The following is a 15763-nucleotide window of genomic DNA, read 5'->3' as shown; positions in this document are numbered from 1 at the left end:
GAATGTGCAGTCCTTGACCCGTTTTGTGAGCCGTTTGAAATCACAAGCAGAGAACACATGTTCTGGACATGGGATTATGGCATTTGGATTTATAAACTCCCCCTTTCCTACCAGCTAATGACTTTCCAAGGCAAAAGGGGTGAGGCTCCACCTCCCCTCTTCCCTGTAGCCACTGTTTTTATAGGTTTCATTTGTCAGGAAGATTTTGGGTTTCCTAAGCCTTCTTTGGATTGTTCTTAGCAAGCCGACCAGCACTGTCCCTGTGCAGCAAGGCTGGTGTATGGACAGTGGCAATGGCTGGTCATCAATGCATTGCTGTCCTTGGGCAGGACGTTCCGTTCTTTCCCAGTGTGTGTTTTGGGAGCTTGTCCTGCTAGGTGTTCTGTGGGCAGAGGGGGGACAGGTTCAAGGGCCTGTAAGTCACTTCTTACACTAATGGGATCCCTGCCCTGTTGCGGTGGTGTCGTGGTGGGGGAGTGCACCCTACGTGGGGCTCAAACTTGTGACCCTGAGATCAAGAGTCACCTGCTCCACCGACTCAGCCAGCCAGGTGCCCCGAGTGAGTGCACTTTGGAAACACAGAGCCAGAATAGGCCTTGGCATTGCCTGTTGACCTTCCTTCTGACTATAGTGAAGAAGAAGAAAGAAGAGCATTTCACAGAAGGACTTCAATTAGAAATAAATGTGGCTGGTGCCTGGCAAGAGTGAGTGGGCTGCTGCCACAGGCTCCGCGGGGAGGGGGCTGGGCCTGCGTGCTCCCTGGGACTCAGACCATGTGGTTTCAAGCAAGACCTTGTGAGAACCCAGTGACTTTCAACCACCTGGAACTGTGCAGTACTCATACTTCAAAAGATATCCAATGCAAAGACTTAGGCAGTTTTTAAAAGTAAAAATACAGGATGCCAAGGATAGCCTGAATTTGGCAAGACCAGCTCCGGAAACACCAACAGCAGGTTTACCTTGCACTTGACTTTTGTCAGGTTTGGCTTTCTTGCTGAGCCCCTCCCTCCCAAGGCCTGTGTTCTAGTTTTAGGGGAAAGTGGTCCTTGTTCAGGTAATTGTTGTAACGTGAGCATTTCCCCAAGTTTGGATTGAGTTTAAGCACCTGCCCTGGTGCCGAGTCTGCTGGGGATTCCATCTCCTCTCCCTGCCACTCCCCTCCCCTCTCAGAAATAAACATTAAAAAAAAAAAAAATCTGCCCTAATTTTCTAATTTAGTGCTACTTAGCCTGGGCAGAGCTTCAGGTGGATTTTAAAAAGCAAGAGAGATGTGTGAGCAATGGAGGATGGAAAGCTCACTGTCATGTTTATGGGCAAAGTAAATTCTCATTTGCGGGGACGGGGCCACTTTCCTTCCTTACAGAGCGAGAGGCAGTGTGGTTTTGACTCTGGAAGTAGCGGGAAAATAGCACCTGTGCGTGGTGCTGTGGAAAAGGACAAAGGAAGAGGAGGAATTCTTGTGGCATTGCTGGTATCTTTGGGGACTTGGGGCAGTTACAGATCCTGGCCAGTTTAGGGAGGCATGACTGCCACTTCAGTACTTCTAGAAGGTTCCGCAGCAGAGCTTAATCGTGGCAGTGTTCAGTTTTTCCTAATTTGGGGCCTTAAGCAGTTAGCTACCCGCATATGGTTTTTCAACATCACAGCATTTTAGTGTAGGTGTCTTGACTACAGTTTCAGGTAACACTTCACCAGTGGCCAGTATTCTTGTGCCTTCTAAGAATGTTGGAGTGTGTGATGTCAAGAGAAGGTGTGGGACTTAGAGTTGAAGGTTAAGAGGAAACTGGGTAGGAAAGCTCCTTTTACCCAAAATCTGCATGTCCCTGGTGGTATGGAACACAGGGAATCCGAACGTGTTCCTCCCGCTACATGCACCCAGCCCAGAGCCCTCAGAGATAGCTAGTGGATTCCTGTTGCCCTGATACCGGCTGTGAAGAGACAGAATTCAAAGATGTCAGACATGCCTGCCTCATTCTCCAGAAGGTTCCATATGCCACACGACTCAGGACCCAAAGATGCCCGGATTTGTGGGGAACTCACAGATGACGGTGGTGATTGCCAGCTGGTCCAACATCTATGTGAGCACTGGGTCTGGTGAATATGAAGCCCAGAGATGATTACCTGGAAAATATGACTGTCATTTTGTAAGTGTTAAGGTTCTTGTCCAAATTTCTTTGAATTTGCAGTTTTACCACAGAGGCAGAGGCCTAGTATTTAATTTCAGGTGTCAGTTTGATAGCTAGTCTTGTGCTCACAAGTGGTACAAGTGAACACTTGTTTGGGAGCACTTGTTTGTTTGGGGAACAAAACAAACAGATGGCTGGCCGAGTTCTAGGAGCCTGCAGCCTGGGACGCTATGCACACGCACCAGAGGGAACAGACGTTTTTCTTCTCCCAAGTTCCCAACTCCAAAAGAATGATGGGATTCCTGCTCACCAGGTGACAGAAAAGGCAGTTTTTCAGACTGTCATGAAGCTGGTGTTTAACTGGTCAGTGGGTATGTATCCGGCGCTCACGTTAGATCGGGAAATACCCTCCATTCTTGTTGCTTGCACGTCACCTGCGGCCATCAGCACAGTGCTGACTGGGGCGCTGGTCCACCCATCCTAAGGCCCCTTGTGAAAAAGCCGCGGACGTGGTGGTGACGTCCAGGGCAGGGTGGCCCGAGGCAGGCTGCAGAGGGACTCTCCTTCGGGGCGAGCCGCCCTCTGTTCCTAGGCTGCCTGGCTGGTGTGGTGGTCGAGGTGGGCTGAGGGGGGCTGTGTATTGGTTTCCTATGGTCCTACCGGGGCTCTGGGACATTGGGGGGCGTGCCTGGCCCCTGCTTCTGGTGGACAGTCCCTCTGCAAAAGGGAGGCAATCAGCACCCACCAAGACTACCAAATAGTTACTGCTCACTGTCGCCGTTACTCAGAATTGAGCACTGCGGATTTTCCCCTCCCTTTGGGGGGAGGGGGGTGGTGACGCAAATCACTTCATTGTCATTGCTGTCGATTCCTGGCTCATCACTTAGTATATTTAAGTTGGCAGAAAACCAACCAGACCCTTCCTTCATCGGCTTCAGATCCTCTTGAGCTAAAGCTTTGCAGGCTGAGGTGGATGCAGAGGCTGCTGGGTGCAGCAACAGGCACGGGAAGGGTGGGATCTACTGGGAGCCTTCCTGCCGCCTTGGGAGGGCAGCCGCAAGGGGCAGGGGTCTCGGGCGTCAGCGTGTCACCGCGTGCCCCCAGTCGTCGTCTCCGGCTCTCCCATCCCTAGACTCTTCCTCAGTCTGTTCTCAGCTTTGTCGGCGCCGAGAACGAGAAAGGAATCCGCTGGGCCGCAGCGGGGCGACGCGCTTGAGCTTGCAGAAAGGAATTTGCCAAGCAACAGTGCGACAGCTGGGAGAAGCACTTCATTTTTAAAAATGACAATGGTGAAGTACCTTTAAACAGCGTATGAAAGTATAGTGGACTGTGTTGAATTTGTCTTCCTTAGAAACAACCGTATGTCCGTCTCCCCCAAGGGCCAGGCGGTGCTGAAGGCCTAGCAGGGCTTGAACCACCTCAACCCTGGCTCTTCTTGTCCACTGGTTTTGTAATGACCTTTAAAAGCTTCTTGGTATCTTTATTTCTAATGGAAAAGAAACGACCCCACACATCCCAGAACCAACCACATAATCATTAAAACATTTAAGGCTTCACGTTGTGAGCGAGCAGGCTTGTGTGATGTTTAGCTGTATTAGCAGCAGAGGATTTATTTTTTACACACAGCTCTTTGGCCACAAGGGGGAGAGACCGAGTGGTCACAGGCTCTGCACCAGACTGGTTTTGAGGCTGCGAAGCTAGCTAGCTCCACGGTGTTCACTGCAGACACCCACCGGCCGCGCCCTCTCTCCGTGGGCACAGGGGCGGCTGGCGTCACAGTGAGCACACAGGCTTTGGGAGAACGTTCTAAGTGCTTCATCCGGCACGGTGCTGCCCAGACTCAGGAACGCCAGCTCAGTTCAACCAACGTTTTGCAAAATCACTTGGGAGATCAGAGCCGCCGCTGGCAGCCAGGCAGGTTGGGCAAGGCCACCTCCCTTCCCCCATGCCCGCTGGGGGAGGCGCGAGTGCCAGTTGGGGGGAGCAGGATCAATGTAAGGAAACAGCAGAACCCAAACCTGGGCCCCCCGTTTGCGTGGGCTCCTCCGGAGCTGCTGGGGCTGATGGCCCGCTCTGATCGGGAGTGCGGACCAAAGCCAGGCCTCTTTGTCCAGCTGTCGGCATGCCATCGTGTAGAAGCTCCTGGACGCTTCTGACCGTCCTGGGGAAGGGTCCTACTACAACGGGGGAGATGTGCCTAGGGCTGCAGGATGCAGCTCTGTCCCTCACACCACGGTCCTCACGTCCCCTGGACTCGAGCCAGGCAAGCAGATGGCTATACATTCACAATACGATTCCGGAAATTTTGTAACGTTTAAAAACATGCCTCAAACATGCGGCTTGGAAGAAAAAAATAGATATTTTTAATAACAAGCATTCAAAAGTCAAGCACAAAAAACTGATCCAACCCAGTGTAAGATCACCCGTCCTCTCATACTTAAAATGTTTAGTATAAAAATACTCACTCTCTTGGTTTTATTGACATCTTTTATGTTTCGTTTGAAAATATCTCCAAACTGTACAGAAAGGTCAGACCATGCGTTCACAAATAACACACTATATCTTAAAATTATACAGTGTAAAAGAGTAAAACATTTTTATTATATTTTTTTCTTCGAGAAAAACAGATGTGTGATAGAGGCTGTGGCAAAGTCTTGAAGGGATCAAAACTGGGCAAGGTTTGTTCAAGCCTGAAACAGAAAGAACACGTGTGAGGGGAGACCTCACCCTCCTCCAAGCTTGTGGGACCGCGCAGGGGAGAGTACTCAGGGCGGAGACCCCCGGGACATTCGTGGGGGCGTCTCTGCAGCAGCCTGTGTGCACAGATTTCCTGACCCTCCAAAGATCCCTCACGAGAGCAGCAACGTTCTCACCTTAGATACATGGGCAACGTATTTATCTCTTACCAGAAACCTTTCAAGACCTTCTTCCCCTGCACTTGCAAGGAAATGCTCACATGTGGTTTGCTTTGTGGCAAAAAAAAAGGGGGGGGGGCGGGGAAGGGGCAGTCTTGGATCATCACTGAGACTTTGCTGAGTCCCATCGCGGTCCTGTGTTTGCTTCACCTAGGTGAAGACTGCAGAACCTCTAACTCTGTCCAACTCTATTTTCTCACCATTCTACCAACACATCAGACTCCTAAATTTATGGTTGTGGAAAAGGTATGTAAAGGGGCACCTGGGTGGTTCAGTCAGTTAAGCATCCAGCTTCAGCTCAGGTCATGATCTCAGTTTGTGAGTTCGAGCCCTGTGTCAGCCTCCATGCTGACACTGAGGAGCCTGCGTGGAATTTTCTCTCAAAAATAAATAAAAAGGCACACAAAGGTCTATGCAGAAGTAGCTCTGCATACACTAGAATTTGGAACAGGGAAATGCTTCTGTGTGTGGGGGGGAGGAAGCTATAAAGAAAATGGCATTAATAACCACCCATCTAACTATCTGAAGTTAAACTGATTTAAGAGGATGTGTATTTAGCAGTAAATCCTGAAGTGAGAAGCATTCTGTGAACAAACATCACTAACCGGACGAGCTAATACTCCTATGCAGACCAGACCCGCCCAGTGCTGGCTGCACGTGCACTGCGACCCGGCAAACCCTGGCACGGCCTGGTTCGTAAATGATGGCAGAAGCAATGGGCCACAAGTCAGAAGATCCAGCATAATTACCACAGACCCATGGATCACGGTAAAATCCCCCCAGAGAGAAATCGGGGTGCAGCTTTCGAGGGCAGGGATCTGGACACTCGGAGCCTCAACCGTAATATGCGGGTGACACTCACCAGTCTCTCGAGCCCGCTGCCACTATTCAGTTGGTGCCAGTACATCAGTTAACTGTGCTTTTCACAGGCCCAGCCAGACAGCCCTGGGGTTGGAGATGCTCCCAGGTCAAGCTCTGCAAGGCTTGACCTCCATGACCCTCCACCCTTGCCTCATCTTCTCAGCAGAGCTCTCTGAAATGGCAGGAGCGCAGGAGATCGACTCCTTCTGGAAATCTCACTTTGACCGCTCTGCCTCCCCCGGGGGCCCAGCACAGGCTGGGGGATCACCGGTCACTTGGCAGATGGTTGGTGACGGAGAAAGCAGAGTGGCGGGACTATGCACACCCCATCTTAGGTACACGTCACAAGACCTGTGACACTTAGCAGGGGCCGCTCTTGAGAGCTACATCCCATTGCCGCACCCTGACTTGAACCTGCCTGGGGCACCAGGGTCCCACACTCCAGGCGTGTGTGGCACGGAGCAGCCCCGGGCTGGTGGCAGGGGCCATGGCGCCAAGCATGATCTCTGGGGCTGGAGCAGCTGACCTTCCCAATGACCCCGTGACCTCACAGTCCCTCAAATGCCTGACCTGCTGCCCTTGAACTACACTGAAGGAGCCTCCCCACCAGACTGGGAGGAGGCAGTGCCCCCTTGCGTCCCCGGGTCTGGGCGGCCACAGAAACGGAAACTTGCTTCAAGGAAGTGGACACGAGATGCTCTCTCCCCTGCCCTCCTGCGGCTTGTCAGGTCTGGAATGACAAGTTCCACGTCATCCCAAACTTGATCATGGGCCAGCAGTCAGAGCTGTGTGTTGATTCCAGGAAGCCATTTCTTAGGAACAGCAGTCACCCTATGGCTGTTCCTACTTTGGAACAATTCACAGGGGACGGTGCTCGGCAGCCCCTGGATGCTGGGAACCTGCGGGGCCTGCATGTGGGGCTCGCACAGCGCCATCTCGGGAAGGCAGCCCAGACCCCACGTGGGGACATGGCAAAAAAAAAAAAAGGATGGGGGGCAGTCTTGAATGCTTACTGAGACTTTGCTGAAACCCAAGCTGCCACACTGCCTTCAGGGACAGAGAGGAAGGACTGAACGGACAGGCGGAGGAGCACAGGCCATGTTCCATGTGTGTGCACACCTGCCCGCGGGCTTAGGCTGGACCAGGTGCCCACGGTGTCCTCCAGCCCTGGGCAGGGGCCCGGCGGGTCTGCCTTCTCTGCTCAACAACCATCCTTGGGTAAGTGCACGTTGCTACTGCCGGCCTTTCTGGTTCCACAGCCAGTTCCCAGACAATTGTCCCCATCGCTGTCAGCTGTGCCCTGGACATTGCTGCTGTGACCTCAAAGGCACCACCTCTGAACCCAGACTCACCGCCTCACCATAACACGGCTCCAGCTCCCGCCACTTGTGTCACTGTCCCTCCACCCGGCCCCTGGTGACACGGACGACTGCTAATTCCCGACACCACCATCACCATCTTGGGTTTGCCTCTCCCGGTATGTGTTTCTAACTTGACTCTTCATTTTGCTGCAGGCAAGGTGACAAAGCTTCTGAAAACCCCTCGCCTGCCTCCCCAAGGCCCGAATCCCTACCACTTCCCTCGAGGCCCTCAAAGCTTGGTCAGAACCCACTTTTGACAAGAACCTGTGGGGCATATGCTTACATCCCCCTTCTTCTGTCCTCACAAACTCCTCTCAGAACTCGGAGGGAGTGCCACCTCTCCGGCCTTCCTCCTCCCTGTCCAGGCCATTGGTTTAGCCTCCTGAAGGATAATTTTCCTCCCTAAGACTATGTCCTCGTTTCTCCACCCCAGACATCGTTACCTGTGTGTAGCAAAACTTCTGACACTTGCACTCTGGGGCAGCAAAGGAGACAAGAACGATGGGTAATAAATGGCATGTGACCCTAAGACTTGATCTCACCCCCCTCTGAGAAGCACCCTCAGCACCTGCATGGGGCAGCTCTGGCCCTGACGGGGGGCTGCCCCAGGAAGCAGTTTGGGGGGCGGAGGGGGTGGGAGGGTGCTTCTGGCTTCCCCGGACAATAAGCAGCCCACCCTGACCTCCCATCACTCTGTCCCCTTCCTCCTGCACAGGAAGCAAGGTGTGTGGGGCTGGGTAATTTTGGCTGATTAGAAAGGCTTTGAGGTGAAAACCCATGGAAGGGAGGAGGGAAGAGAGGGGAGGAGAGCTGATAGTTTCCCGAGCTTTTCCATAACTGTGCCGTGTAGATGTAATTCTCACATGGGAAAAGAATGCGTCCACATTGCCATAGATGTTCCCAGACTGAACAGAAGGTCAGAATGTGGCTATTTCAGTCCCTGTAAACAAGGAAGGGGTTTAGCTAAGAACGGAGTTCAAACCTTGGAATGTATTAACAAGGACATTTTAAACAGAACACAGAGACATCCGGGAACACAGCGCACCACGGAGGGGTGGGGGCTGGGGGGGGGTCAGGCTCCGTTTGCAGGGCGGCCTCTCCCCACAGAGCCTTTCCTGAAGGGGTGGGGGCTGAACCACACCGTGCACGTGACAGGACACACAGGGGGGAAAATGCTAGTCTGGGGTCAGGCACAACAGTCTCCATTGAAGAGCACGGAGAATGCTGCTCTCTGAAAGAATATTCTACAATTCGGAAACCTTTCGTGTCAGTTGTCCTCAAAAAGGTCGGCCTGTGGCCCTGGGTGCAGGGGTTGCTGCTGGGTTTGGGGCCAAGGCACTTGCCGGCAGCTCAGAAGCGACACCAGCCGCGGCCGTGGCTGCTCCTCCTGGACTCAACTGGGGCTCTTTCTCCCGACAGTGAGACTGTTTCCCCCATCCTTCTACATGCACTTGACCTATTTACTGGTGATTCTTCCCCAAGAGTCTCTACAACATGTATTCATTTCTCCCCAAAGTCAGGTAAGGAATATCCCCCCCCAACCCAACTCCCAATGAACATGGGACACAGTTTTCATTTTATACCTGTTGGCCTAAAAAAATCAAATACCAATATTAATTTGTAATAAAAAGCCTAGCTACTAACATTTAAAAAGGCTCATAGTCTCGAGTCTCCAGAACGGTCTTCTGGAGTTGGAAACTCCTCCCCCACATTCTACACACACACACCCCCGGCCACCTCTCCCCACGTGCGCCCGTCAGCCCCAGAAACCAGCACAAAGCATGGGCCAGTAAGCTGCTTCCCCGTGTGGGTTCCAGCTCCACACTTGGCCAGAGAAGGCTCAGCCTCCTCACGGTCCAGGCCCTCTGAGGGCTCATGAGGGCAGGCCAGAAGCAGTGCTAATGTCAGGCCTCCTCCAAACTCGATCTTCCACGGACAGCCCCAGAACTGGCAAGCCCCAAGGTGAACATGGCTAGTGCCGACGACACCTTGCACCCTGTCTAGCCCATGCTGGCCAGCGGCCCGCAACCCAACTCAGCTCCTCCCCGAGTCCCGGATCCACCCCCATCTCTTGTCTGCTCTGGGTCACCAGGCCCTTCCACTGTCTAAATGAAGTCACCCTGTGCTCCAGCTGCCGCTTCCTGACGGGGCTGATCCGCATTTGCCCTGAATTGCTGATGTTTGGGTCAATTTATTGCATTTAAAAAAAAAAAATCATTCTAACTTGCTTCCAAAACACTGTATGGGTCCTTAAAGTTTGCCAGAGCAGAGGGAGAAAAGAGCCCAACAAAACTTGACTTTTAAGAAAGTTTTACCAGGTGATATCGGTAAGAACAGCATGGGCATTGCTACTAAAAGAACCATGGCAAAAGGAGAATCTGATGTGTTAGAAAGCTCTGGAATTAGTGGGATAAATATTAGCCACCCTACATGATGTGGAAAACGTTTACCTGTTGTAAGTTTGGTCAGTGGGAGAAACCCATCAGTGGGGGAAAAAGACCCCAAGGGCAGGTTGCTGGGTTCCTGTCCAGGCAGGAGGAGGTAGGATCCGAAACCTGGCACCCGAGGTGTGTCTGCCAATGGACGGGCGCTATTCTGAGCAAGAAATTACCTAAGTCCCAAAAATGTGCTAACGACCTCCTTGGCTAGATCTGCTTGGTTCTCTGTCCTTAGCAGGAATCTTGCCCTCTTTCTGACTCATCTTTTCTTGACAGGCCCCTTTTAGGGATGAAATTTGCTGCCTTATTTGGGCCGAGACATACTGCCGTTGGCCTGCCCTTGGCATGGCTGTTGTTCAAGGCCAAGTTTTCCAGAGAGACTAGAAGCCCCTTGTGTCGCACCCGGCAGGCCGGTCACCTCTGGGAACGCTACGTTATTGTCTTAAGACAACACATGCTGCTAGAAGCTGATGAATTAAGGAGGAACAGCTGATATCAACTGAAGAGATGAACAGATCACCAAATCACCAAAATCACCCTCATCACCCAGAAGGAAAGTCCAGAGTCGGGAGGAATTCAGTAAGAATCCTACCTCAGTTGTGCCCAAGGGCAACCACTTCTTTCCAAAGAGGGTCACAAGAATGTCTGAGTCATCGGGAAAGGGTTGCACTATGTTCAGTATAATTGGATTCATAAGTCAGAAGGAATATATACATACTACATCTAAAAAAGAGTCTCACCAAAATGGTTAATTCCAAAAACGGTTTAAGGGCTCGAAGGGCAAAGTGTCGTTGATCTGTAAACCCCCTCAGGTGGAACAGCTCCTTCCACAGGCTGTGGGCCAAGGCGGTGTGGACAGCCTTGCCAGCCATCGGCCCCACCAGGGAAGGGTGAGGTGCTGCAAGAGCCTGCTCTCCCGGGGTGCCCTTCCCTACGCAGGCTGGGGCTGGAGGAGCTAATGGAGAGCAAAGCCCTGACCCCAGCGTTCCCCACAGCATGTCTCCGCCCAGAGCACCCATCAGAACCATCTGGGGGTGGGAACACCCAGACCGCTGGGCCCCGTCACCCAGGGCCTGGGATTACCTCCCACCCTGGTCTGACACCACCGTGCCCTGCCCGGGACATGCCACTTCCCCGAGGGCCTGCTCGGCCTCTGACCGTGGAACTCACCGGCACGCTCCAGTTTCGTGGAACAGCTCGAGTAAGGTCGCCACCGCCGAAGATGGCATTAACACCCACAAGACAGATCGCAGCCACCATCACACACCTGGAACCTGCGATGGGGGAAGAGATCAGCCATTCACAGGGTGCAGTGACCTCCAACCCGGGGCCGGCCCACTCTTCAGGTTCCTTGAGGCCTGACGGCCAGCCTGTTCTGTAGGGCAAAGAGCAGAGAGCCAATGCCAAAGGGACCAAAGGCCTCCGATGCGGAGCTGGGGGACAGGTACCACGTGAGAACAGCCTTACGCCAGCGGCACGGAAGCTCTCGGCTCGAAGTCTCAGGACGTGGTCAGAGGGGAAGGACTCTGGCAGTTGAGTGTGGCTCCCAGGGGGAAGGGCACCTGGAGAGAAGCGTGCCATGGGAGACGCGGTCTTCACATGCTCACTCAAGGGCACGAGCATGTCCACCATGTGGCGGGGCAGAGCAAAGCTGCACCCACAGTCCCGAGACCCGGGTCCCCGGGATCGCTCAGAAGCCCCATCGGGGAGAGGGTTCAGGACCTGAAGGCCCTCCCCCCGCCCCCAAAGAAAGGAAGCGCCCCAAACCCAAACAACTCCAGGAGCTGCCTCAGACCACAACTTTGATCAGCCCAAGGCCATAAAAGCAATTCTCCAGGAGGATCCTGTGCGGTCACATGCACCAATGAGCTCGATTTTGTTCTAAGCACCTTCTGGAAAACAAAACAAAAACTAAAACGAAACATTTGTGACTATATCCCATTCCCTAGGGTTTGAGAATTTTGAAATATGAAGGTGCTGAGATCCAGCAAATCATAAATTCTTAATATTCTTCTGCAGGCATGACTGCCTCTGAGCCAGCTGGTTTTCACGAGAATTCCAGGGCCGATGCAGGAAGCTGACTCCCGGCACGAGGACGCCAGAGGCCGTGTTCCCCGTAACAGGCCTGAACGTCCGGCCCCGGGCAGTGCTACTCTCCTTCCTGCAGAGGGGCTGATTCAGACACGCAGTGCTTCGTGAACGGGGGCGCACAGGGTGCTGCTGCAAACCTCAGGTTCCCCTTATGGTCTCACTGGTTTGCCGGCACGGGATGCAGCTCCCCCACACCCCACCGGGGTTCGGATGGAGACTGGACCGGGGCTGAACTGTCCTCTGGGATCACAAGTGAGGCTGACGGAAAGCCTGCCTTCCCAGGACAGCTCTCTTCACAGAACTAAGGAAAAAAGAAAATTTTCCCCAGAATTTCACTTTAAAAACATTAAAAGAGAAGTAGATGGAATTCCGGTTTCCTAGGAAAGGTTGGGTCACTTGAGGACAGGAAAATAAATACGCGTCTTTGCAAACAAAACCCATCAGCGCTCCGCACGTCCTCCATCTGATCCACACGTGCCAAGAACTTTCAAGGGAGGGCGCCTCGGGTGGCCAGACCAACACTGCACTTTCAGGACGTCCCACCGCCAGCCACATCCCCCCAGGGTCTGGCAGCACAGGGCAGCACCACAGCAGCACCTGTTGGCGCGCCAGCTCCCCCATCTGCCATGGGCAGGGACGGTGCACGCGCCTGTCTGTTCTACAGGGACCCCGTGAGAGGGCACCCCAAAGCATAAAACACCAGAGGCAAGTCCAAATTGTATTCATTTTCAACTTTACAGTGAATACGCAGGTCTTCTGAACTTCCCCTTCCAGCCGAGAAGGAGGGAAGGTTGGGTGGGGGGTGGGGCAAGGCCCTCGTAGGTGGCCCTGACCTTTTCTGTGAAGGCACCAGGACCCTATATCCCGGTCTTCAGACGCAGCTGCCTTCTTTTGACTTCTCCCAGGGACCGTCAGGCAATTCTCCCAAAGCACGTGCTCAGGGGTGTTGAAGCTCTCCCCACCAAACTCACAGAAAACAGGTAACAGGCAAAAGCAGGGAGATCACAGCTTTGGCCACACTTCCTGACAGTGGTGGTTCGTAGATGAGCTCAGTGGGTGCTTCTGTGGCTAGCAGATGGTGCCATAGCTTAGGGCACTTGCGAATGCATGGCAGTGGCTGGAAGGAGTGCCCCGCACACAGTCCCGGCCCTGCCTTTACAACTCACCAGGAACCTACCAGACCCCGGGCTCAGGGAGTCAGAACCAGGGCACGTGGCTCCTCACTGGGAAAACGGAGACCCCGCTCAGAGAAAGCAAATCGGCACCCAGGGCTAAACTGCAAGCTGCCTGGGCACATTCTCTGCTCCAGTGTAAGCCCGCTGCAGCACAGGCCTGGGTGGCTTGGCAAAGGGGAAGGCAACAAGACTGGAGAAGTTAAATTCTTCTCTAAACTTGAGTTAAGTGAGTCTGTTCTGAAAAGGGCACCCACATAGCTCTGGGGAAGCTCTGGGTCTCCGCTTGAATGCTAAGTGCCAGGCTGACCCTGGCCCCTCTGCTCTCCTGTGACATACGGCGCCTGCCGGCCCAGAACATTTACCTTCCTCCCTCGCTTGGCTTGTTTTCCCCTTAGCACTTCTTTCCACCTGACTACTTATGTTTAATTGTAGTGTGTCAGCCATCTTGGCCCTGTTACAGGAAGCGAGCTCCACGCAGGCAAGGATTTTGTCTGCTTTCGCTGCTCCTGTAACCTCAGCAGCCAGAATACTACCTTGCTCACTGGATAAGTTACTGCATTAATGAATTTAAGTGAGACAGGAGACGCAGTTAACAGGAGGAAGGGGAGAGGCAACTCAGGCACAGGCACCGCCCTGGTTCCTGGGCACGTGTGCTGCGGCAGAAAGCATGGCGCCTGGGACTCTTCTAGGGAGAAGGCAGGGGTCCCTGCAGGAGCCACAGTGCTGAGTTCCAAGCTCTGTCGTGACCTCCAGTGCCTGGGGCTCCCTGGACAATGGCAGCATCCCCAAGACCCTTGTGTTCTTGGCCAGAGACAAACTAGCCCGTTCCTCCCAAAACAAAACATAAGGAACACATACACACAGCTTTACATTCCAGTCTTATCTCTTGCCATGTCCTTCGCTCCTTTGTTGGTGCTGTAACTACATGTGCTTATAATTTCTGTGCTATGGTCTTGGTCCATTGGTGCCAGGGAAATTATAGGAGTTCTTAAAGAACACCCTCCCATATCCACCCGAGCTCCTAATTTATTATTATTATTATTATTATTTAACTATATTTGGATACCCAACAAGAAAAGCTGTGTAATTCGCATTCTCTGTAAAAAGTTACTAAAAACTGCTCATGCTGGGGGTGCCTGGCTGGCTCAGTCAGAAGAGCATGCGACTCTTGATCTCAGGGTTGTGAGCTCGAGCCCCACGTTTTGTGTAGAGATTACTAAAAACAAAAACAAACAAACAAACAAAAAAACAACCCAAATTTTAAAATAAACAGAGGCGCCTGGGTGGCTCAGTTGGTTGGGCGTCCGACTTCAGCTCAGGTCATGATCTCACTGTTCGTGGGTTCAAGCCCTGCATCGGGCTCTGTGCCCACAGCTCAGAGCCTAGAGCCTGCTTCGGATTCTGTGTCTCCCTCTCTCTCTGTCCCTCCCCCACTCTTTCTCTCTCAAAAATAAAAAAAACTTGCCCATGCTTTCCTGTTCTCAACATATCTGGAAAATGGATCATTTTCAATGATTAGCACATAATCTGGGGTTGTCCACCTCATGGCTGGACCATTAGCAGAACTCTAGTGCTGTGCAGACATAGCTTGTAGCCAGACTAAACACCATCAAGCAAGATGATGAACAAACCAAAACACCAATTACACTTACACCTCTGATGGCCTTATTTATGCCACCAATGACAGTAAACACACGCACACCCACACGTGCCTCTAGGACCTTCCTAACAGGTTCATCCTGGAGCAGCCTGAGTGCTAACTCTCTTTAAAACGTGTATCCATGACGCCCAGCCGTTAGAACTGGAGTTCCTTAGGGGCACAGGCCTTGTTTACGTTTTTATATTTAGTACATAGCAGACACATAATATATGTTTATTTACAGAATAAAGAGCTAGCTTACTTTTCTCGTCTAGTCACTGATTTCCCTTTAGAAATAGGTCAAAGTGAGTAAATGAAAACTCCCTGGGGGGCCCCTATGAAACAGGCCCTGACTGTTGCGGATCTGGAAGTGCGGCATCCCGGTGCTCCACACATTGGACGTGACGGCCATCTGAGTCTGCTTACTGGTCGTCCTATCTGACACCAGACGTCACTCCTGCTCTAGTTTTCTATTCGGATGCCATCTCTCCACAGAGGAAGGAAGTCTCCTCTGATGAACGGAGGAAGGCCACGTGGCCTAGTGGTGCCTCTGGTGGCACCTATCCCACATTTGGCCTTTTTGAAAGATTCATTTTATTACTAAAACGTTTATTATTTCATCAGAACCATGGTTTTCAATTCTAATTTACATTTCCCTAAAATTACATGGCCTGGATTATTAGCTGTCTTGGAAAGGACTTGATCCAAGAGACTAGAAGGAACCTGAGTGATGGATCCACCCTGAACTGGTCTCACTTCAGGCAGGATGGGAGATTGGAGTCCTGACCCCCAAGCGTGGTGGTAATGAGTACAATTATCCATCCTGTTTGCTAATACTTCTCCTCTGCTCCCTCTAGACCCCGAGGAAGGAGTCAGGCCCGTGGCCCAAGTTTAGCTCAGGACAAACGATGCATCCACGGGAGACATCCACCCGACACTTTCACCAGCCACACAGCTGAAGGGGAAACTGCTAGCTCGCCCTTCTTCGGCAGCCACTGCTGCCTCTAGATCTCTGGTAAGATAGGTCCGTGGGGAAGGAGGATCTGGAACTTGGTGGGTGGGTATAAACAAAGTGCAGATCTTGTTGGCTGGAACCACGCAACTGCTTAATGATCGTTCTTCCCTTGGCCTATATAAATGCTTAAAAAAACCCTTCC

The 15763-nt window shown here is 52.5% G+C and overlaps 1 protein-coding gene across 15 annotated transcripts in view; it reads right to left on the bottom strand.

Annotated features, from left to right (window-relative positions):
• Positions 1-4466: 4466 nt before the first annotated feature.
• The window catches only part of RBPMS (RNA binding protein, mRNA processing factor), a 177488-nt gene continuing 166191 nt past the window's right edge, over positions 4467-15763 (bottom strand). For 7 of the 15 annotated variants that reach the window (XR_005794991.1, XR_005794987.1, XR_005794989.1 and 4 more), the window contains 2 exons: positions 10872-10975; positions 4709-4816 (listed from right to left, as the gene is read on the bottom strand). Coding sequence is in view for 2 of the 15 variants with exons in the window: in XM_040490165.1 (XP_040346099.1) it covers positions 4696-4816 (121 nt within the window). In the remaining 13 variants the exon portion in view is untranslated. Of the gene's footprint in view, positions 4817-7617; positions 8204-10865; positions 10976-15763 lie in introns of those variants that run through there. The other 8 variants (XR_005794985.1, XR_005794993.1, XM_040490166.1 and 5 more) reach the window with 6 other exon arrangements.

The sequence above is a fragment of the Herpailurus yagouaroundi genome, unplaced genomic scaffold (assembly GCF_014898765.1).
Source record: "Herpailurus yagouaroundi ecotype Mexico unplaced genomic scaffold, PumYag 181, whole genome shotgun sequence".
Lineage (NCBI taxonomy): Eukaryota > Metazoa > Chordata > Mammalia > Carnivora > Felidae > Herpailurus > Herpailurus yagouaroundi.
This window is presented reverse-complemented; position numbering and strand designations above follow the sequence as displayed.